At 41.7% G+C, this 20,908-nt stretch overlaps 1 protein-coding gene across 1 annotated transcript in view; it reads right to left on the bottom strand.

Moving 5' to 3' along the window:
• Positions 1-20,908, bottom strand: part of IQGAP1 (IQ motif containing GTPase activating protein 1) — a 74,578-nt gene that overhangs the window by 19,446 nt on the left and 34,224 nt on the right. The window contains exons 11-25 of the mRNA XM_064455889.1: positions 17,367-17,451; positions 16,075-16,238; positions 15,547-15,707; positions 14,906-15,030; positions 11,162-11,325; positions 8,387-8,477; positions 5,819-5,986; positions 5,271-5,413; positions 4,774-4,944; positions 3,540-3,623; positions 3,370-3,441; positions 3,209-3,278; positions 2,516-2,724; positions 1,477-1,632; positions 1,165-1,328 (exon numbers count right to left, since the gene is read on the bottom strand). Coding sequence (XP_064311959.1) covers positions 1,165-1,328; positions 1,477-1,632; positions 2,516-2,724; positions 3,209-3,278; positions 3,370-3,441; positions 3,540-3,623; positions 4,774-4,944; positions 5,271-5,413; positions 5,819-5,986; positions 8,387-8,477; positions 11,162-11,325; positions 14,906-15,030; positions 15,547-15,707; positions 16,075-16,238; positions 17,367-17,451 — 2,027 coding nt within the window. The remainder of the gene's footprint in view (positions 1-1,164; positions 1,329-1,476; positions 1,633-2,515; positions 2,725-3,208; positions 3,279-3,369; positions 3,442-3,539; positions 3,624-4,773; positions 4,945-5,270; positions 5,414-5,818; positions 5,987-8,386; positions 8,478-11,161; positions 11,326-14,905; positions 15,031-15,546; positions 15,708-16,074; positions 16,239-17,366; positions 17,452-20,908) is intronic.

A 20,908-nucleotide genomic window follows, 5' to 3' on the forward strand; every position in this document is an offset into this window, starting at 1 on the left:
GCATCCTGGCTTGTACAAGCAATACTGTGGCCAGCAGGAGTAGGGAAGTAAGTGCTTGTGGCCCCGTACTCGGTACTGGTGAGGCTGCACCCTGAATACTGTGTTCAGTTTTGGGCCCCTCAGGACAAGAAGGACATTGAGGTACTGGAGCGTGGGCAAAGAAGAGTAGCGAAGCTGGTGAAGGGTCTAGAGAACAAGTCTGATGAGGAGCGGCTGAGAGAACCGGGATTGTTCAGTCCGGAGAAGAGGAGGCTGAGGGGAGACCTTACCGCTTCCTACAGCTACCTGAAAGGAGGTTGTAGCGAGGTGGGCGTTGGTCTCTTCTCATAAGTAGTGAGCGATAGCATGAGAGGAAATGGCTTCAGGCTGCGCCAGGGGAGGTTTAGATTGGATATTAGGAAATACTAATGAGAGAGCTGTCAGGGATAGGAACAGGCTGCCCAGGGAAGTCATTGAGATGCCATCCCTGGAGATATTTAAAAGGCATTTGGATGCGGTGCTTAGGCAAGTGGCTTAGTGGTGAGCTGGCAGGGTTAGGTGTACGATTGGACTCTATGATTTTAAAGGTCTTTTACAACCTATGCAATTCTGTGTGTATATTTCTGTGTGTAAGCTGTGCAGCTCTGCATTGTAAAAAACCAAAAGTCATGTAACACTGAGCTCCTAAGGCCCAAGTGATCAAACAAAACATGCCTGAGGACAGCCAGAGTCCCTAACAAGGCCAGTAAATAGAAATGCCACCTACACCACAGTCTCTTGGCTTCAGCCTCCTCCTCAGCTTTTGGGAATCCAGAGGGCTTAGCATTAGCTCTCTCCCTGGCTTGTAAAGCCCAAGTTTGCAGTTTGTTGGAGGTCTTTATAACCAGACACTGGAGAATTGAGATTAGACTGAATTTCAGGATGATTTTGCATCAGATTAGAAGTCACTGCCGCTTTGAGCGGTGAAATCTTGACTGAAGTGAAAAGCCCTCATCCTCAATGGACATGCTTGACCCTTCCTTTATAGACTACGTTAAGAACAGATATGAAATAGGAAGAGGACAACGAAGGAACAGTTTAGCTTTATCTGCATATTATCATGGGACATAACGTGAAAATTGCCTCAATTAAAGAAACGGCAAAAACTCATTCAACAGCAAGAATGTGCCATATGCTATCACGTACTTGATCTCTTCCTGCAACGCTGTTTGGAAAAGCCGCAACAACAGGTATTCCTCTCTTTGATTGGATGCATAGTTATACAGCGTGAAGATGACAGAATCCATGAACTTTGTGGATTTGTTTTGAGGCATCTGAAAAATCAGCTTGGCCAAGTAGGTTGGGTTTGTCTATAACAACAAGGAAAATTACTCTGTGTGCCTGTCCACACAGGCCAGTGTCACTAAGAACTACGGTGACTCAAAACTACAATGCATAAGCAAAGATGTATAAGCATCTATGACCCAAGGTTACTGAGCAGTGTTAGAAGCTGCCTACCTGAAGTAAGTAGAACAGATGCTGATAAGCTTCCAGCTTCTCCCTCTTCTCTTTGCTCAAAGCTTTCAAACCTCCCTTTTGTTTGTTCAGCATCATCATGTCAGAGAGCTGTTCCTTGTTCTTCTTGGTAAGTTTTTTGCTGTGAGAAACAACATCCTGGAAAGAAAGAATAGGGACATATTCCACTCTAAGTACTTTATAACGGCAATATCAGAACACAATTGCATCTGAGAGACCACTTCTCTTGTACATGGAAAGGCAGGGTCAAGGTATGCCTGGGGCTATTAAAGTGAAGCATTATTTCCTATGGCAGCAATTTCTCTGACTGGAAGTACGTGTTCTGCTTTGTCCCTGACTTCCTGAATTTGTCCGAAACCCTAGAAGGGTTAGTCACTCTTGGCAGCAATAACTATCAGAGCTGCTAGCATCCTGAAGATGCTTGGCAATGTCTTCCTTTTTAAATTGGGCTTGAGACTCAAAAATCCTATTTCGTACTCAGCTAGCTCACTACCTCTACATACTCCAAACAACAATGGTGCTTTTCCTTGCAGGCACCAGCCCGAAAGCCAAAGCCTCCTCCCGAGATCCATTTCACTACACCAATTTATATTTTTACACTTGGAGGAGCCTAGTGTCATGCCATCCAGGACCAAATGAAAAGCTGACGAGAACTTCAGCTCTAAGAAAAGGCAATGCTGTATCAGCAAGGGATTTTTTTTGTGTGTGAAATGATTCACATCAGCCAAGTGATAGAGGAGGCCTCCATTAACCAACAAACACCAAGTGGCACAAGCATGTCTCCTGCTTCTGAACTCACCCCCCTCGCTGCAAGCTTGTGGCATGTCATTTGTTTAATCACAAAGGAGAAACAAAACAGAGTCTCAAAGACTTCAAACAGACAATCCGCTGCATTCATTAGGTCAAGACAGTCTGGTGTTTCTTTGTCTTTTTTAGCATCAGGTCGCCAGGAGCAAACCATGCTAACTACCACTGGGCTCAGTTCAATCTGTAGCTGGTCTCCCATCAGCACATTTCCTACCTGCAATGTAATTTTGTTTTTCACTAGCAGCCCAATTTTTATGTCCATGAGATTGAGGTCATTTTCCAGTTGCTGATTGGATCGGATCAAGGTTACAACTTCCTCACGCAGTTTCATCAGCTCAAGCTCCTCCTGAAAATCTTGGTCACTCTGATCGAGCAAGTGGACAAATTTCCGAACCACAGCCATAGGTGGGTTTTCAGCATTAACTAAAAATAGGCAAGAAAACATCAGGGGATGGGAAGCAGAAGTAAAAACATGCCTTATCTATGTTTAAACAGAACATCAAGAAGCACCCAGAATCAAGTCAGCACCACTATGTCTAAACAGCTTCTGACATTTTTTATTTCTTGCTTTGATTAAATCACGAGAGAACCAAACAGTAAAGAATGACGTCAATATCAGCCTAGGGTAGTCCACATCACCAAAGTTAACTGCAAAGCTATGGTTCTATTTTTCAGCAGCAAAAGCAACAGCTGGAATTTTTCCTTAAGTTCTTTAAGCCGAGGTTCCTTCAGTTCTTGAAGTGGAAGCTTTCCTTTGGCCTCAAGAATGACCTACTCTCCACACTGCCCTACCAACTTCACCCCAATCACCCTTCAAAACCGTCTTGATGTTATAGATCACACTAGCAGCATCCCTTGAAAAGAGAGATTCAAGGCACATCAGTTTTATCCTCTTGGCAATACTTACTGAGGGTTTTGTAGTCTTCTCGTGCTTTGTTTGCTCGGATAAAGGCTTGAATTTTTATAACATCATTTATCTAGGGTTAAAAAAAAAAAAAAGGGCACTTGACCTCCTGGAAGGAGTACAAAAGTCAGGTACTGAATTCATTTAACAAGATCGTCTCTTACATGGTTTCTGAAATACTGCAGGCGATCTCTGTAACGTCTTCTGGCTTGATACATCCTCGTCATTGACTGAATCTATAGAAGGGTAACCAAGACACTCAGATAAAAACCTTTCCTACAAAGTTCGCTACCCAAAAGGTTTACCAAAGAAGTCAGCAGGGAGCCTTCACTACCTTCACTACTTGGTCCTTTTGTGCTCGCAGGTAATCCAAACGGATTTGATATGCCTTCCTCTGCTTGTAGCCACGCCACTGGGACTGAAAACAGAAAACAGGTGCACTGGCTTCACTTTTCTAATTGAAGAAAAGTAATGACAAATCTGAGCTTCTTTCTGCTCCTCAGCTTCCGACCTCCCTTTTGGCCAAGTAAAATGTGAGGGGGACATGCTTATTTTATGAAGAGATAAACAATGTGAAGCATTAACTCTTTCACCAACTGTAATCATGAGAGATTTGAAATTACCCTGTGAAGAGACTGGGCCTTCTGAAGCCCAGTTAAAGAACAAGGATATAGTTAAACAGTCAGGATGACAGAAACTGTTCCACACAAGGATCACGCGTTAGATGCTGCTGCTGGCAAGAACAGTGATGTAATATTATAAGGCTTCAGAGCAGACTCACTGCTAACAATACTTGGAACAGAAGCTGGGCAAGGGGTTGGACTACACTTAAAGGGAGAGAGTGTCATTTTAATGGGCTGGGAGTGGTTTTAGGGATTTTGTTGTGGGTTTGGGGTTTTTTTGGTGTGGTTCTCCCCCCCCGCCCAAATACGCACGCAGAGCATGTGCTACTTAAGCAGAAAAAAGAACACATATACTTCTCAAATAACAAAGTGGTAATAGTGTGCAAAGAGTCTATTCCATTTGCACACTTATCAGTTACAACATGAGAGAATTATTTTTTTCATTGTTCTCCTGTAAATGCGCCCAACCGCATGCTGAATCATCCCACCATCTCTTTCAGGTCCTCAATCCTCCAAATCCCTGGACAAATCTGAAGAGAAGACTCTTACTCAGGAATACTGAAAACTATGCTGTTTCTCCTCAGTTTATGAGGATTACAGTAGTAATTCATCGCATGGTATTATCACCATAAAGGCATATGACACACTTCATATTGCCCTATTCCCAAAACACTGAATCTGTTAATAAAATGATACGGTAAAGCTTCCTCAAGTAAGTTTTTCCCTCTCCAATTCTGACTGGGAAGACAGACTGATTATATGTGACATGGAAAAGTAAGTAATATACCAAAATTTTCTGGGAGAAGGAAATGCCTTTACATAATTCACAACACGAGGTGAATACAATTGTGTGGTGTAACTGAATTGAACAAAAAGTCAATAAGCTTGCATATAGAAAACAATTGCAGAGTACAAGTTTCAAACTTAATTAAAGAATATAATTACCTGAATGCAAGTGATTGCTGGGACTTGTTTCTTCAAAAAATTCATTCTTGAGTTGAATTCCTGGCGGACAAGGTAACCTCGACAGCAAGCCTGAAGTTTTGTAATCAGGTTCTCATTGGCCAGCCACAACTGCTCTCGGTTGTATGCCGCAGTGACTCCAGATATGGTGCTCTGGATTAATGTTATGGTAGGAAAAAGAGCCAGAAAGAGAATGGAGAGACAAGAAGCAGGATGTTACATCAGCCTTCCGTATTGTGCTTACGAGAAACTTCCGAGTTGCCTTTCAGTAAACAGCAACACCACGGTCCTGTACCCTTTTACTGACAGGACAAGTTTTTCTGAAATGGGATGAGGAGTTTTGACATGCACAATCTGATGATGGCCAGTGAAATAAATGAGTTACTAAGGTTGTTAACATGACTGTGGCATTGATGCATTCTCTCAGAGCTGCATTAAGGATGGGAATGGTAGGAAACAGCATGTGCTATCTACCCTACCTGTATCTCCTCCCGTGACAGCTGTGTGTCATTTTGCACAAATTCCGCTGGTTCATCCCATCCTCCCTGTTTGGTCTGCAGGTTATGATAATAATGATAGCCTCCTCTCACCCAGTGTTTCACCCATTCACTTCCATTGCCCCCTAAGAGCAGAAACTGCAGTGTAAGTCTCAAAAATGGACAAGTGTCTTATCTTTTACACACACAAGTGCTACAACTAGGAAAACCACATATACAGATGCTCCTTCCTCCATGCAAGAGGAGTGTTCCCGAGTTCCGTATGAGAACTACCTAAACACAACACATTCTACAAGTGGAGAACGTTCTGCTAATTGCTTAAGAAAAACAAAAACAAAAAAAACCCCAACACACACACACACCCTGCCAAAAAGGAAAAAAAAAAAAAAGAAAAAAACCTACAACGAAAAACCTTAGTTCACAAAGCATCCAAAATTGCTTCTCCACAGAAGCTTTTTTACCTCTGGTTCCAATTCCACGTGCAATAATTTTGGATTTATTTCACTAACAGCTAGCTACTTGAGGTTCACCTGCTGCTGTTTTTCTTCTCTTGACTTCTGACAGCTCTCGCTGGTAGGTCTCAGCACATTCTGGGGTAACTCCGTACAGCGCAACATCTGGGGAACGCAAGGCACTCAGGGTCTGACTAACATCGCCATGGTCCACAGCTTCATTAATGGCCAGAATTCCTAAGGAGACTTTGATAACATAAGGAAGCAGGTTATCTTGGTATTCAGGGGCTCAGTGACTCAAACTCAGAACAACAGAACGGAGCAAGGCAACATGAACACACACAGTTGGGGCGTGTGTATATACACAAATACTTAAGTGTACATAAATACAAATTATAAATAAAAAACAATCAGACAAGTTGCAGTTAGAGGTCCCTTCAGTATGGAGTGCCCAACCATACATGGTACTGCTCCGGACAGCACATAAGTGGTGAGTCCCAAGTCCCAGTACAGTGCTGATTTACCACCAATATTTCTCAACAATGCACAATGTTTTAGCTTACTCTGACACCTGTTTTAGTTAAGGCAGTTTCTTCTGGCAGAGCCAGTCACAACTCAAAAGGGGCCCTTTCAAAAACCAGTAACTTCCACCCCTAGTGAAAAAGTATGGAGTAGTTTGTACACAAGTTAAAAACCTGAGAGGGGAAAGACAGGAGGGCAGAGAAAGAGAAAAGTAACAACATGTCGTTCCACAGCTACTCCAGAACTGCACCTCAAATAATACAGACATATTCACAAGAGCACAGGAATCGCACTAACACAGCAAACATGAAATACAGTAATTTCCAGCACCAGGTAAGACTGCAAAAAAGTCTGCTTATACACGGAAAGATAAGGGTATCTGAAGATCCTATTCAGGCTTAAGGGCACATACTTTAACCCTGCTTTTGACCAAATGTTCCTTGGCATGACAGTCAAGCTGCTGCCTTGCCAAAATGCTCCATGGGTGGGGAAATGGTGAAACAATTGCACTGGTACTGCTGGGAATAAACAGTAAGATGAACAGGTAAAGCTCTGCCCTACTCTAACCCCCCTTTCTTTTTTCTGGGCAGTTGACAGGGGAATTCACTGTCCAAGTAATGTCATTAAAAACAACTGAACTAGGCCATGGAGTTGGACAAACTCACTGTGTGTTTCGTTAGGAAACTTTTTGTGAACCTGTTGGTTTTTCTCTCTTGTACAACATATACAAATAAAGAAAACAAGTGGACAAGGCACAAATATAAAAGCAAGCTCATTTTTGTGCCAACACAGCAAGGACAAGAGGAATTAATAGTGCGAGAAACTCTAAAGATATCTCATACACAGATTCATTAAGAACTCCTGTTGGAGAGCAATCCAGTCCAATCCTATTCTCAAAGCTGGGCTAACTTGAGCACCTTGCCTGCCAGAGTTTGGAAAATCTCAAAGGGGACAGATTCCACAGTGTCTTTGGACAACCCCTTTCAGAAGGCACCAGAGAGATTCCAGACTCAGATTAAACTTTTCAGCTTCCAGCACGGTTGCCTATTCAAACCAAAATCAGAGGGGACTGACTGTGCATCTTTAGATAACTTTAAGTATCAGCCTAACATCAAATTAGAAGTGGAAAGTAAGACATTTTATCAGCACACCAGAGATGATGAAACAGAATCAAGAAAAATCTAAGGGGACTATAAAGAGAGAAAACAAACCAATTTACTAACACTGCACAAATAAAGCAAAACAAGCAGACCAGTGGAAATGTTCAATGTAATGGAAAATTAGAGATTTAGAGAAAATGCGAATAGAACAATTTTGTATTTTAAAAATTTACAAAAACAAGCTTTCTGAAGCATGTGGTACCCAGCAAACAAACAGCATATACAGAGAACAGGCCATTAGAATATATCAGAAGACTTCAAAAACCCTCACGTTTTCTTAAAGGGACAGTTTCTGTCAGGAACAAGAAATGCCACCCCCCGAAAAAAAAAACACAACACAAAAACAACCAACCAACGAAACTAGTTAAACAAAGAGTAGCAGTTAGTTCATTGTTTCTGGAGACAGAAAAGACATTATCATAAAGACTGGGACATACAGGACGTAATGATGGGTAGTCCAGTCTACCTTCAAACTCTGCTAAGGAGCAAAGATGGATATCACCGACGCATATTACTGTCTGTATTTGAAAAAGATGTGAGGTAGTCTAGAGATACTTAATAGAACCGAGACAAGACAACAATGTGCCACACAAACAAAAGGTAATGCGCACCAGAAAATACCATTTACGTTGTGCATGTGAATATTTTTATACATAATTAACCATGTACAGACACACACAATTAGTTGTGAGCAACAGTCAATTTGATTGAGATTTGCCCAATACAGTACCACGGTCACATGCAAAACTGGAAAAATGGCATATCCCCCCAGAAGATAAGAAAGTTAGTATCTGAAGAACCTGACATTTGCTCTTCAAAGAAAAATTACTACACCAAAAGCCATATTTACACGACATTTCCTTTGCCATATTTACATAACATTTCTAGCTCCCAGCCTTTCCATAAGAAACCAGTATTTGGTTGATAATGAGGATTAATTGCAATATTGTGTGACAATACTTACATCTCTCGGACTCCTCTGTGTCCTTGTTAGCCCTATGAATCCCATCCTGAATTTCATCTAGCCAAAGTACAGCTGTTTCATCCTGTGTGTCCTGAAGTGAATACGGTAAGAAAAATATACACAGCATGAGGAGAAAAGTATCATAACCCATAATCAACAATAGCCAATATAGTAGTTCTCCGTATCAGAGAGAATAAGAAGCATTTCAGTCTTTCTAACTGACACCAACAGGAGGATGTCATGTGCACCTGTGACTAGCTGAGACTACTATGGCATTACCAGACTCGGTACATCCTTCCAGTCAAAAACTCTTGTCAGGAAACAGAACGAAGAATGGGAATCACTTTGATAAGCAGAGAGAACACAAGGTCAAGGACTCACTGCCACTTAAGCCCTAAAGCTTGCTAAGAGGACATGACTTTCCAGGAACACAAGTTAGTCCTTCAATAGAACATGGCTAAAAGTTCTTAGAACAAAAAGCTGCCAATGCACACCTGTGTGCAGAAGCTACTCCCAGGTAACTAATAGCGGATCAGGCTGTTCTTGTCCCTGTCCACAGAAGTTCACAAGCCTGTACAAACTAGCAAACCGAAAAGTGTTGTACATATTGTGTCTGGGTGTACAGGCACAACAGTCAAAGCCACCTTTTAAGTCTTTGTGCTCATCAAGGAGCAGCGATCACACATTATCCTGTATTTTGCCTGGGATTTGAAGAAATCCAATCAACTGATGTTACGTGCAGAAATTTAATAAGAGGAAAGAGAAACATTCAGCGAGTCCCAAAATATACAAAAGAACAATGATCCAGCAGTTGCCAAGCACAGCTTCTCCCCACCCACCGTTGCTTCCTGCAGGTAACTACGGAAACAAATGCTAAGACACAACCGCCATCCCTCTGACAACTCTCACCATACAAAGAGATCGCGGGAAACATTTACTTCTGGTATGGAATAATAGCCACACTGCACAAAGGAGCCACTATTTCCTGTGGTCAAAAGCTTTAGGGCCAGACTGAAAATGAGTATTTCTTTACGCGCCCTCCACATTTTTCCCCACTGTTTTGTCGGGTCTGGAATTGACACGCTTAATGATATTTCCTTCAAGACAGTAACATGTCTTTCACAGGCAGATTTCATCTGAATGCCCCGATAGTCCAATGAGAGTGTCAGCAACAGCAAAATTCCTCTCCAGGGAGCAGGGGAGAAAAAGCAACTTCCCCTACTATAATATCTACCAGCAGAAGTCAACCCAAGGACTACCAAAACCATCCCGTGCTTTTCTACAGACCTACTGTTGGCAGGCTTTCTGGAAGGTACACACAGCATACCATACTACAAGGTCTACTGTTTCTCTCCGCTCATCACATAAGAAACATGCATCATATAGTGCTCCCCGTTCCCATAAGCAACTGAACAACATCTTGTGGTGAACGACAATCCCTCTCAGCCCCAAGGTACAGAAATCACTAGTTAGTAAGTAACAGTTGACCTCAGACAGTGACTATTTTCCCCACAATGTTACTTCATAATATGATCTTTCAACTTTTGAAATTGCTGCCATGCTGCTGGGAGGAGCCCTAAACTGAACACATGCCTAAATAAGGTAATTTCACACCAACTGAGAAGTCACCAGCACAGCCTGGCACTGGCACAAGCTTAATTGCACACTAAAAAGAGTTCATTATGTCATTCTGACTCAGCGGGAGGAAATGCTTCAGCAAAAATGGGTTCCTGAGGAACATTAACCCTTTCAGTGCCCTTAGGGAAGCTGCTCAATGATTTTCATCAGAAACATGTACAGTTTTCAGCTATTGTCACCACATGAGTTTGTGCTGAACACAATCTAGATATTAGTCTCTATGCAAAATTCCGCATTGGTTTTAGAGCAATGAGCTCCACAGCAGATAAAAACCCCAAAACACTCTCAAGCCACTGAAAGCAGAGACATCTGCTGCTACTTTGTAAATAGATGAGGGGGGAATAAAAAAAAAAACAAAACAAAAAACCACCAACCATCAGCATACCACCCACACTACTCAAAAATCAGTTGTGTACACACACACACACACACACACGGGCACCCTCAGTCTCTCTCCTAAATCCGTAAGATGAGACTTCGTCTTCCTCTCCCCATCTTCACCTTCGCATTTAGTCAGTTAGTGAAAGCGCCAACTATGTTTGAGTAGGTAGAAGTCCTTGGCTAATAAGACAATTACCACACAAAAAATCATTAGCAGTAAAAGTATCACCAGGTGAACGATGGGCATCAGTTTGTTTTGCTTCGTTTCTTTTTTCTAATTTATCACTTAACAGATTTTTCCACTTTCAGAAACTTTCTTTTTGCTGTATATAACTGTGCCTACAACTACATTTAACAAGGCACGCTAAAAAAAAACCAACTTAGGTTTGCAGTAAATTTGCATTTAGAAATTCATATCTAGAATGAAAATGGTCTCCTTGCGAAAGCAGATGAGGCATATTATTTCTCCGTGAACAAGATACACATCTCATGCTGGACCCAGGATTAGCTGTAGCAAGCCATCTCATGCAGTTAATATCCTTATACCCCTCTCTGTAGTTCATGAAGATTCATACCGTCTGGCTGCAAATCTATTTCTCTAGTATAGAAAGATCCAAACTGACTGGGTAAGATTGGTCAATGGTATGCAGAATGCCTAGCTCTTCACTTCCAGTTTTGATTCCTGGCTTTCAGGACCAGTAATGAGCCTATTACACAAATGTAAAGGTTTAGAGAGGTGCATTTAATTGCACTCACCTGTGCTTTCTCTCTCTTGGCTCGGAGTAGTGTATCCTGGTAATGCTGTGCTACCTTTGGGGCTACACCCTCCAATTTTGCTGCAGGAATCTGTAAGGCTTGAATAGTCTTTTTGGTGTCCCCTTCATCCAGAGCTTCATTGATAAGACCAATTGCCAAAATCCCTAGGGAGGAAGGTGTAGGGGGAGAAATAACAAGTTCCTTTTTTAGTCAACAATAATTGTAAGCACCACTTCAGAAGAAAAGTACTCTTAGTCCTTCCTAGATCAGGTATTGGCTGAGAAATGCAATATTTTTAACAGGAAAACATTATTTACTAGTAAAGAAAGCAAGAGTATTTCTCCACCTTGAAGTAGTCATAATGCCTGGGTGCTGCAATTTAAATAAAAAAAAAATGGGGGAGGGAAGGAGAGAGAGTCACTCAGGGAGACCACATGCAGGGACAGAATTGAGTCATCAGAGACCCGGCTCAGAGCCACTAGAAGAGAATTATCAAAGTCCAAATGGCCAGAGTTCACAGGTTATTGTTTTCCAAGGTTCCGGCTTCTGTAGAAAGAAATTTTCACATGAAGCTAAAAAGGTTTCCATGGAAGACCATTTAAAAATATGTATTTTCATATTTTAGAAAAGTCTTTTATTAAACATGTAGTGTTAGCTGTATTATCAAAGATGTGGATGCTATTCAAGTATAGTAAAATTTACCATTCAGCTAAAGAAAAATAAATATCTTACAGTTAGCTAAATGTGAACAGAGTATACATCATACATGCCCCACCTACAGCAACCATCTGCCATGAATCACAAAATAACTTAGGTTGAGATGGACCCTAGAGGTCATCCGACACAATTCCCTGCTTAAAGAAGGATCAATTCAAATCATGGTTTGATCAGTGCAGAACCAGGAGATCTTTTAGACAAAAGAAAGTAAGGACCTCAGCGTGGGGATTTCCAACTTTGGTTAGTGTATCCAAAGGTTATGACTTTTTCTTCTATGCAGGAAAGAGAATCACAAAACAAAAGTTTATATGAAAGACAGAACATCATAGGGAAGAGGTGGTATTTGGACGGAGTAGAGATTAAGGAAAAATATACATTGAGGACAATGCAAGAACCAGGATCACTATAATGATGGCGCGGTTGCTGTCAAAAAGCAGAAATAACTGTTTGACTTAGGAACGGGCACAGAACCTAAGTAGTAATTCTCTCTGATTAGTTTGCTAATGTGGACACGACAAGACTACTTCCTGGAATGGCAATATGTTACAGTTCCTCACTAGAAAGCATTTTTTAATTTGAAACTACTTATAAGGATCGTGGAAATGAAAAATATATGCTTGTATGCCTCAAGGACCTTTTCAGACTAATTTAACTTATTCATAGACAGAAGATAATAAGTGTCCTTGCATAAGGTCATATACAAAGCAGACCACAGAATTAAGAAGTTACAGGATTTTCTGCGCCTTTTTTTACAGGATAAGGAGTGTCAGAAGAAACAGGGTGTTGGGACTACACAAACTTTTAGGCTGCTGCTGTGACCTCTTGCATAGAAAAGATACTACGCAGTTAGCATCTTGGTGCACGCAGGTCTGGTGTGGGTCTCTGTTTGCATGGTTTCAACAAATCTGCTCACGTGACCCAAACAGGAAACCCAGTGTCTATTTGGAGATCCAGGAAACAAGTTAATCAAGATAGCAGGCTCTTAAATTGAAATCTAACCCTCTCTAGAGTATAAAGTATTTTCAAGGTGAAATGCAACTCACCAACTACACAACAAGAGGTGGCAGAAGACACCTCTTTGTCTCAGATAAACAAAAAACATTTATCATCACCTGCACATTTTTGACAAATCTCTCCCCTCTTACGATGCAAGGCTTTGAGCTAAATATTACAAAGATGGCTTGAACGTAAATGTCATGCTACTTGCATATGGAGGAGGTTTTCAGTACTGGTCATAACCAAAAATTATAGTTCCTTAATGCAGCTGAAAAAAAATTAATAGAAAATTAAATGAGCTGATATAGAACCTCACAAGGATCTACATAAGAATAAGTTTGCTTAATTGTGCTATTTTCAAGGAATCCTCTATCTCCACTCTGGATTTTAAGACAACTAATACTGTCTTAAAGAAAGGAGAATTACTCCAATTTTCTGTCTGCCTGAAAGTTTCCTCATTACACTCAATCCCAATCTTTTATCACTGCTAAAAGACACTTATTAACTTAAACACTACTAACAAATAGAAATGAAAAATATGCAGAACTAGAATAAGCATAGAAGTTAGGCTAACACCCATCTACATTTCTCAGCTTTCATCAGGAATTTTTTCCTTCATGAAAATTTAAGTTTTGGTACTCGCACTTGCTGCATACACTTATAACTTCTATGGGATTTTGCACATTTTCCCATTGGGGATTTTCTTTGCACTTTACCAATATTTCATATTAAAAGGCAACAGCTGTGCAGGAATATTCTTCTTCTACTGGTCAGAAGGTCAGTCATCAGTCATTTCAGCTTTTACAGATACTGGTTTTAACAACTAGAGGTCATACGCTGTGTTAAAACAGAAAATAAAAGCTTCTAATTTCCTGACAGAACTAAGTGTAAACAAAGCAATTAATCTCTTAGAAGATCAGTACTTTCCATTTCAACTCTTATTTGAGATTTGGGTCCCAACATCTGGAACCTAGAATTTGTATGGGATCAGACTGATGGGATAATTAAATGTTCTCTGGGGAAAACAAAAAGCATCTGTATCAAATGTTTTATGCAAAAACATTTGAATACATAACTGTTGTACAGATGGCATTTCAGAATAAACTTTTTTGGGCATCTCTGTTGACTTATCACAGAATCAAAATAACTGCAGAAACTTATTTCTTTGATGCAATATTAGCACTACTGATCCTCAAAGAAGCTGTAATTTGGAAGTAGCATTAATGCAGCCAGGAGTTAAAGGACTGAGAACAAGACCTGGAAATACACTCATCTCTCTGGTTTTCATTCAAGCTCCTCATCCACTGAAGAAATGCATCTGAAAGATCATTACAACCAAGAGGCATCAACACAAAGATGAGTAGTTTATCTTGAATTTGCAGGTCAGATTACCCACTGATAAGGAGTAGAGGGGGATCCTGGACTGAGTCTGTAGAACTTGCACTAAATACTGTAAAGGTAAAAAGGCCAAAGCACATTCAAAATAAGGACTAAAAGGGAGACAAAGGAAACCCGAACAGGGCGGAGATCACAGCCAAAGAGGGAACAAGACTTCAAGAAAAGTAACTTCTGCTGGATGTAGCAAATTAGGAAGGAGGATGGAGTACTCCAAGACTGGCCTACAACTAACTCGCAGATTTGATAATATCAGTTTTCGTTAAATTTGAGGGATTGAAGCAAAATTAGAACAGATTCTAGGTATAAATCCTAGACACTGACAGCATACAACACATTTTGTTATCCAAAAATGGTTGAAATTTGCATTGGAAGGATTAATAAACTGTTTGGAGATACTGATTTCAATACCACAAACACTCCTGACTGCCTGATCTCTCCACCAACAGTCCCACTCTCAAGCCTTTTTATTACAGACCACCAAGTCCGTCTTACTCACAACTAAGATCTTCCTAGGTATCTAATGTATGACACAACTACAAGTCAATCAATAGCTTTTTGTATTGACGTGCACCTAATTTTAGCAATCCTTATTAGCTAGGATCAGTCTAGCATGAATCGAGCAGAAAAACTTACTTTCATGTTCTTCATGCACAACTATGTTCACACGATCAACGCACGACTGGATATCATTCCACGTGATAAATTCATTTCCTTCTGCACGTGTTTGAGCTTTCAGTTTCATCAAATCATCGATATATCTGTCAAAGAACAAAACCCAAACCCAACAAATATCACATTGCAACAAGCTGGCCAGGGAATGCACAACACAGCTTGAGTGCACAGCGCAAAGTGGAAGAGGTAACATGAGGGTTGAAACTGGAACAAATACGAAAAGAGGGAAGAGGAGAAAGAGGAAAGGCTGCCTGCAGGATGGTCAGCTCAAATGTGAAACCATCAACAAAAGTGCTAAAACACTGAATGAGGGTCCAGGGCACAGAACACGGTGGGCAAGCCGGCACAGTATTAGTGACAACCTTACGGCACCGCAACCTGCCTTTAATGTGAAATCTGCGAGAAAGCATTGAGAAACAGCACAGAAATCAGACCAGTAAGAAATAGTAATCACAAAAACAAGATGCAAGAGCCAACGGAGATTAAATCAATGCTGTAATAAATAATGTAGAAAGAATGTAAAGTGTAAGGCAGGAAAAAATTCAAGAAGTCACAGAACATAAGCAACATCAAGGACAGACATGATTCCTTCAAATATCCACCTCTGACAGTTCTCATCCTCAATGTTCGTAAGCCCTGTGACAGGACTGCTCAGTTGTTTCCATACTGCATTCACATCCCCTGAATCCAAAGCCCTGTTAATCAGGGCCACAGAAGACAGCATCTCTACAGCAACGGATAGTTCTGGATGGGTGAGGTTACCCTGCATACAAAGAGGACAACAAATCAATTCCACTTGCTCTTTACAAACTATTGCTGCACAGAGAATAGAGTAATTGTCAGAAGAGAGATATAACAAAGCAAAGGGACAACCGTTATGACATAGAAGTAAAAAGCTGAGTATCATAAACAAAGCTGTAACACCAAGTAAGAGATTAAAGAAGACTCTTACAGGGCCAAGTAGCTCAAGATTTAGGGATTAGACTTCACATCAGACCAGACTGAACACCAAAGCAGTTCTATGAAGACTCAAGACAGGCTCGTTACAGAGAATGCACTTAACGATACAGACAAGGTACACCCGGTGATCCACACCAACTTCCAGAAATAAGAGAAAACATGGTACTTACTTCAGGGCTCTGTTGCTGCAAGGTTGCCAGTTCCCTTTGGTAAAGATCTGCAGCAAATGCGTAAACCTCGGGTAACTGGGCCTCTGGATTCATCATTTCTGCCACAGTCTTCTCGGCATCACCCATTCGAATTGCAGAGTTAATTCTGGCTACTGCTGCCAGCCCTAGAAGTTCAAAGTAGCAGCATAAAGAATGAGGAAAGCAAGCAGCTGAGTCCCCAGTAATACAAGCACTCTTATTCTACTCAATAATCAGATACTTAAAAAAGAATAATTCCCTTAGCTGCAGGAAACGAGTGAAGCTTTCTGATCCATACTCCCCCAGCTAGTCTTCCATTACTGCAGACAACTAAAATACATAATGCCTTCTTTAAAATAAAGCTCATGTTTAAAACCAGTTCACATTTTTGCCTGGCTATCAAAGGATTGTTTCACCATTTCAGTCTTCTGATAGTAAGAAGCCTCCTAATTGCAAAATTTTTGGACGGATGAGTAGTTACAACTTTTTCTTCCTGTTTACATCTGTCCTGCTGAAGGCAGTACACGCACTCTATAGCACGTACATGTCGGCTAACTTTAAAATAGTCCAGGTAGGGAAACAAATGCCAAGCAAGTAAGGCATTTCAAAGGTAGCCTCCTAGTTATTAGGCATTCACTATTTTGCTCTTGTATTCTAAACCCTCTCTCCCCAGATCTCTAGTAGTCTCCTTTCTACCTATTACAAATTGAACTAATTGCTCCTGCACAGCCAGAACTGTACATTCTTCTCCAGAAAAGAGCTTTGCATGGTGTCAGAAGCATCAATCAAAAAAAAAAAAAAAAGAAGAAATCAGCCATTGTGATCTGCATTTTATTTGCTACCTGATATTTAGAAACAGTTTAAAGGTTCTGTAGCTCAAATCAAGTAAGATTTACGTCAATGGTCAGCAGGTAACCTAGCTTTCACACCTCATGGAGGAATCCAGATTTCCTTCACGGATCCATAGCACAAAAAGTCGTATAAGCATTCTAGAAAAAGAGGTTAAGGTGGATGCAAAAGTTGCATATCTGTTAATATTTCAAATTACATGCTGTTGTGTCCAGCAGCATTGTAAGAGCTGGATAAAAAAATCACTACAAATAACCAGGGCAACTGTCTCTAATGTTCTTAGCAGCCGCGAAGTACTTAAAGAGCACTCATAACAGTTTTAGAGACACCTCATGTATCCCCACATAGACCCAAATATAGTGCAGTCTCATCCTTTTGATCACATCCACAGTCATTTTGCTGCAACAATTTGTGCTGATCCTTACTTTGCTGATACTGTTGTGCTGCCCTGTTAGCAGTGTCCACTCCGAACTGCAACTCTTCCTTCTGCAGAGGACCTGTAAGGCCCGCCTGAGGGAAAAAAGGAAACCAGGAGAAAAGAAACCTGATGTCAGCTTCTTCACTTCAAATAGCTCAATAAAAAGAAAAAAAACCCAGCTTTTCCTTAATACACTCTAATGCCTCAGAGATTCTGCAGAGAATGACACATATGTGAGGAAGACAGAAATTACTCACCAGATTCTCAGTTCATATGCTGAAAGACCGTATGTGTACAACCTGACCCCTTCTACAGTATCGGAACTGCAGTCCCGTGAACATGGCAATTAAAGGCAAGACCCACCTTCCAAAATTAGAAAACATTTAAGACAAATGGGACAATTTTGTGGGAAAAGACTCCTGTATATGAGCTCCGGTGCTGGAGTGAAATTAGTACTTGTGTAGTTTGCCGTGAAGTGACACATTAATTAATGTTCCATTTTACCTCTGAGTTAGCAGAACATAAAAAATGGACAACATGCAGTTTTGGTTTATACATACAGGCTTTTTGGACTATATGGTACCACATGAATACAAATAGAAAATGAGTGACTGCGGAGCAGGAGGATTTGGAATAACTGGAGTGGTAGCCATACAGGTCACGACCCTTCATATAGTTCACACAGCAAAGATGATAATTCTCCAAAAGCACTAACAGAACACATTTATATAACAAGACCTTTCAGTTACATTCGGGAAGAACATGCAATCTGACTTTGCAGTTTAGAAAACAGCTGAACTTGTTTTTTGTGGTTGCTAAAAAACTCGGTAAAAATCTTCCCAGTTCTATTTCAACCCTAGAGGCTTCTTTGGACAACTATGCGGAGTTTCTGCCACACCAACGCTTGGTAGGACTTCTTAAAAAGCACCCACTTTTCCTATTTTGTCTTAACTGTAGGTCCCAAGAAACATAGCTTGTGAAGATCTTCAGAGATAAGTGACAAATCTGAACAGCAGCAGCTGTGGGGCTACGTCTGTGCTGTAGAAGTCCCCATACCCACACAGGAGGTTATAACAGCTATATACACATTTTCAGCTCCATCATTCACACAGAATCCCAGATAAGGAACCCTCAACAAAGTACAGCAATATGCTGGCTGATGGAAACAGTATCCCAGAACAGTACATTCACCGTAAGGAATTATTCTCCAAGCAATATTGTTTAGCTATTAACCAAACAAATCTTGCATCACACCAAGAAAAAGAAAATAAAAAAAGAGAAAAAAAAGAAAAAAGCCAACCAAAAAAAAAACACCCAATCAAGCGTGGCTCTGAATTACTGCTGTATGCCTTCCAGATTGAGGGATCCTTCTGAACACAAAAAAGCTGCACTCCAACAGAAAAAGCCGTAACAGTCTACAAAAAAAAACAACCCACCTTTCTTTTAAGAGATATATATACACACACGCGCATGCGTGCACATCTCAACGCACATTAATACAGATAGATTGAGGGGTTCAGGGAAGACATGTTAAGTTGGTAGAAATGTAGGTCCTAATAAGCCCTATACAGAGACTGTCTCAAGTGGGAAAATATATCAGGTCACATGAGACAGGTACAGTCATACAGCTGGGCAGCTCCCCTTGCAACTGCATTCAGTCCTGCTCCATAATAAATTATATAGCAGTTGAGAAGTTGAATGAGCTGCGCTGAAATCCAAGAACAAAAAGATAGGGACCCTGTTTGAAAGCTGCTTCCCAGTTAGATACTACAACCAAGTCCCAGAAACTTCAAGGCAGAGAGTTTCTTCAGCCCCAGAAAGACATAAGTTCTAAGTGAGACTGCTTAAAATGACAGAATCACAGAATAGTCGACAGTAGAAGGAATCTCTGGAAATAGTCTAGTCCAAACCCCCACTCTAGAGCAGGTTGCCCAGGACCTCTACAGAAAAGGACCTGAGGGTCCTGGTGGACGCCAAGTTGAACACCAGTGAGCAAAGTGCCCTGGCAGCAAAGGCGGCTAATGGTAGTGTAGGCTGCATTAGGAGCGCTGCCTGCAGGTGGAGGGAGGTGATCCTTCCCCCCTGCTCAGCACAGGTGAGGCCACACCCACAGTACTGTGTCCAGTTCTGGGCTCCCCAGCATGAGACAGACATGGCCATACGGGAGAGAGTTGAAGGAAGGGTCACTAAGATGATTAACGGACTAGATAGAGCATCTCTCCTATGACGAAAGGCTGAGAGAGATGGGACTGTTCAGCCTAGAAAAGAGAAGGCTCCAGGGGAATTCTCAGCAATGTGTGCAGCTATCTGAAGGGAGGGTGCAAAGAAGATGAAGCCAGGCTCTTTTCAGTGGCGTCCCGTGACAGGACAAGAGGCAGCCTGCACAAACTGAACCACAGGAGGGTCCCTCTTAACATCAGGAAACACCTGGTTTACTGTGAGGGTGACTGGGGAGTGGCACAAGTCGCCCAGAGAAATTGTGGCACCTCCACCCTTGGAGACATTCAAAAGCTATCTGGACACGATCCTGGGGAACCTTGTCCTGTGTGATCTTGTTTGAGGAAGGAGCTTGAACAAGACAAACTTGAGGGTGCCCTTCTAGCCTCAACCATTCTGTGATTCTGTGTTCAGCTGCACTTTGAGTATATCCAAGAATAGAGACTCCACAAGCTGTCTTGTCAACTTGTTCCAGTGTTTGATCACCCTTGGTAAAATATTTTTTTCTTATGCTTGAACAGAATTTCCTGAATTTCAGCTCATGCCCACTGCATTTTATACTGTCACTGTGTATCACTGAGAAGCATCTGGCTCAGTAAGCCCAGCTTTCTCAGCCTCTCCTAATATGTCAGATGCTCTGAGCCCTTAATCTGTTTCTCAGCCCTCACTAGACTTCACAGAATCCCAGGTTGGAAGGGACCTCAGGGATCATCTAGTCCAACCTTTCTAGGATGAGCACAGTCTACACAAGATGGCCCAGCACCCTGTCCAGATGACTCTTAAAAGGTGTCCAGCGTGGCCGAGTCAACCCCTTCCCTGGGGAGATCATTCCAATGGTGACTGTCCTCACTGTGAAAAATTTTCCTCCGGTGTCCAATCGGGATCTCCCCAAGAGCAACTTGTGTCCATCCCCCCTTGTCCTCTCCATGGGACTCCTTGCAAAAAGGGAGCCTCCATCATCTTTGTCGCTACCCCTTAAGTACTGGTACATGGTGATGAAATCCCCTCTAAGCCTGCTTTTCTCAAGGCTAAACAAACCCAATTCTCCCAGCCTATCCTCATACGGCAGCTTCCCAGTCCTTTGATCATCTTGGTGGCCCTCCTCTGGACCCCTTCCAGCCTGTCCCATCCTTTTTGTAAGGCGGGGACCAGAACTGTACACAGTACTCCAGGTCTGGCCTGACCAGTGCTGAGTAGAGCGGGATGATGACTTCTTTCTCTCTGCTGGCGATGCCCTTTTTGATGCAGCCCAGCATCCTGTTGGCTTTCCTGGCTGCAGCAGCCACTGTTCGCTCATGTTGAGCTTCCCCCCACCAGGACCCCCAGGTCCCT

Source organism: Phalacrocorax carbo, chromosome 7 (genome assembly GCF_963921805.1).
Source record: "Phalacrocorax carbo chromosome 7, bPhaCar2.1, whole genome shotgun sequence".
In the NCBI taxonomy this organism is placed as follows: Eukaryota; Metazoa; Chordata; class Aves; order Suliformes; family Phalacrocoracidae; genus Phalacrocorax; species Phalacrocorax carbo.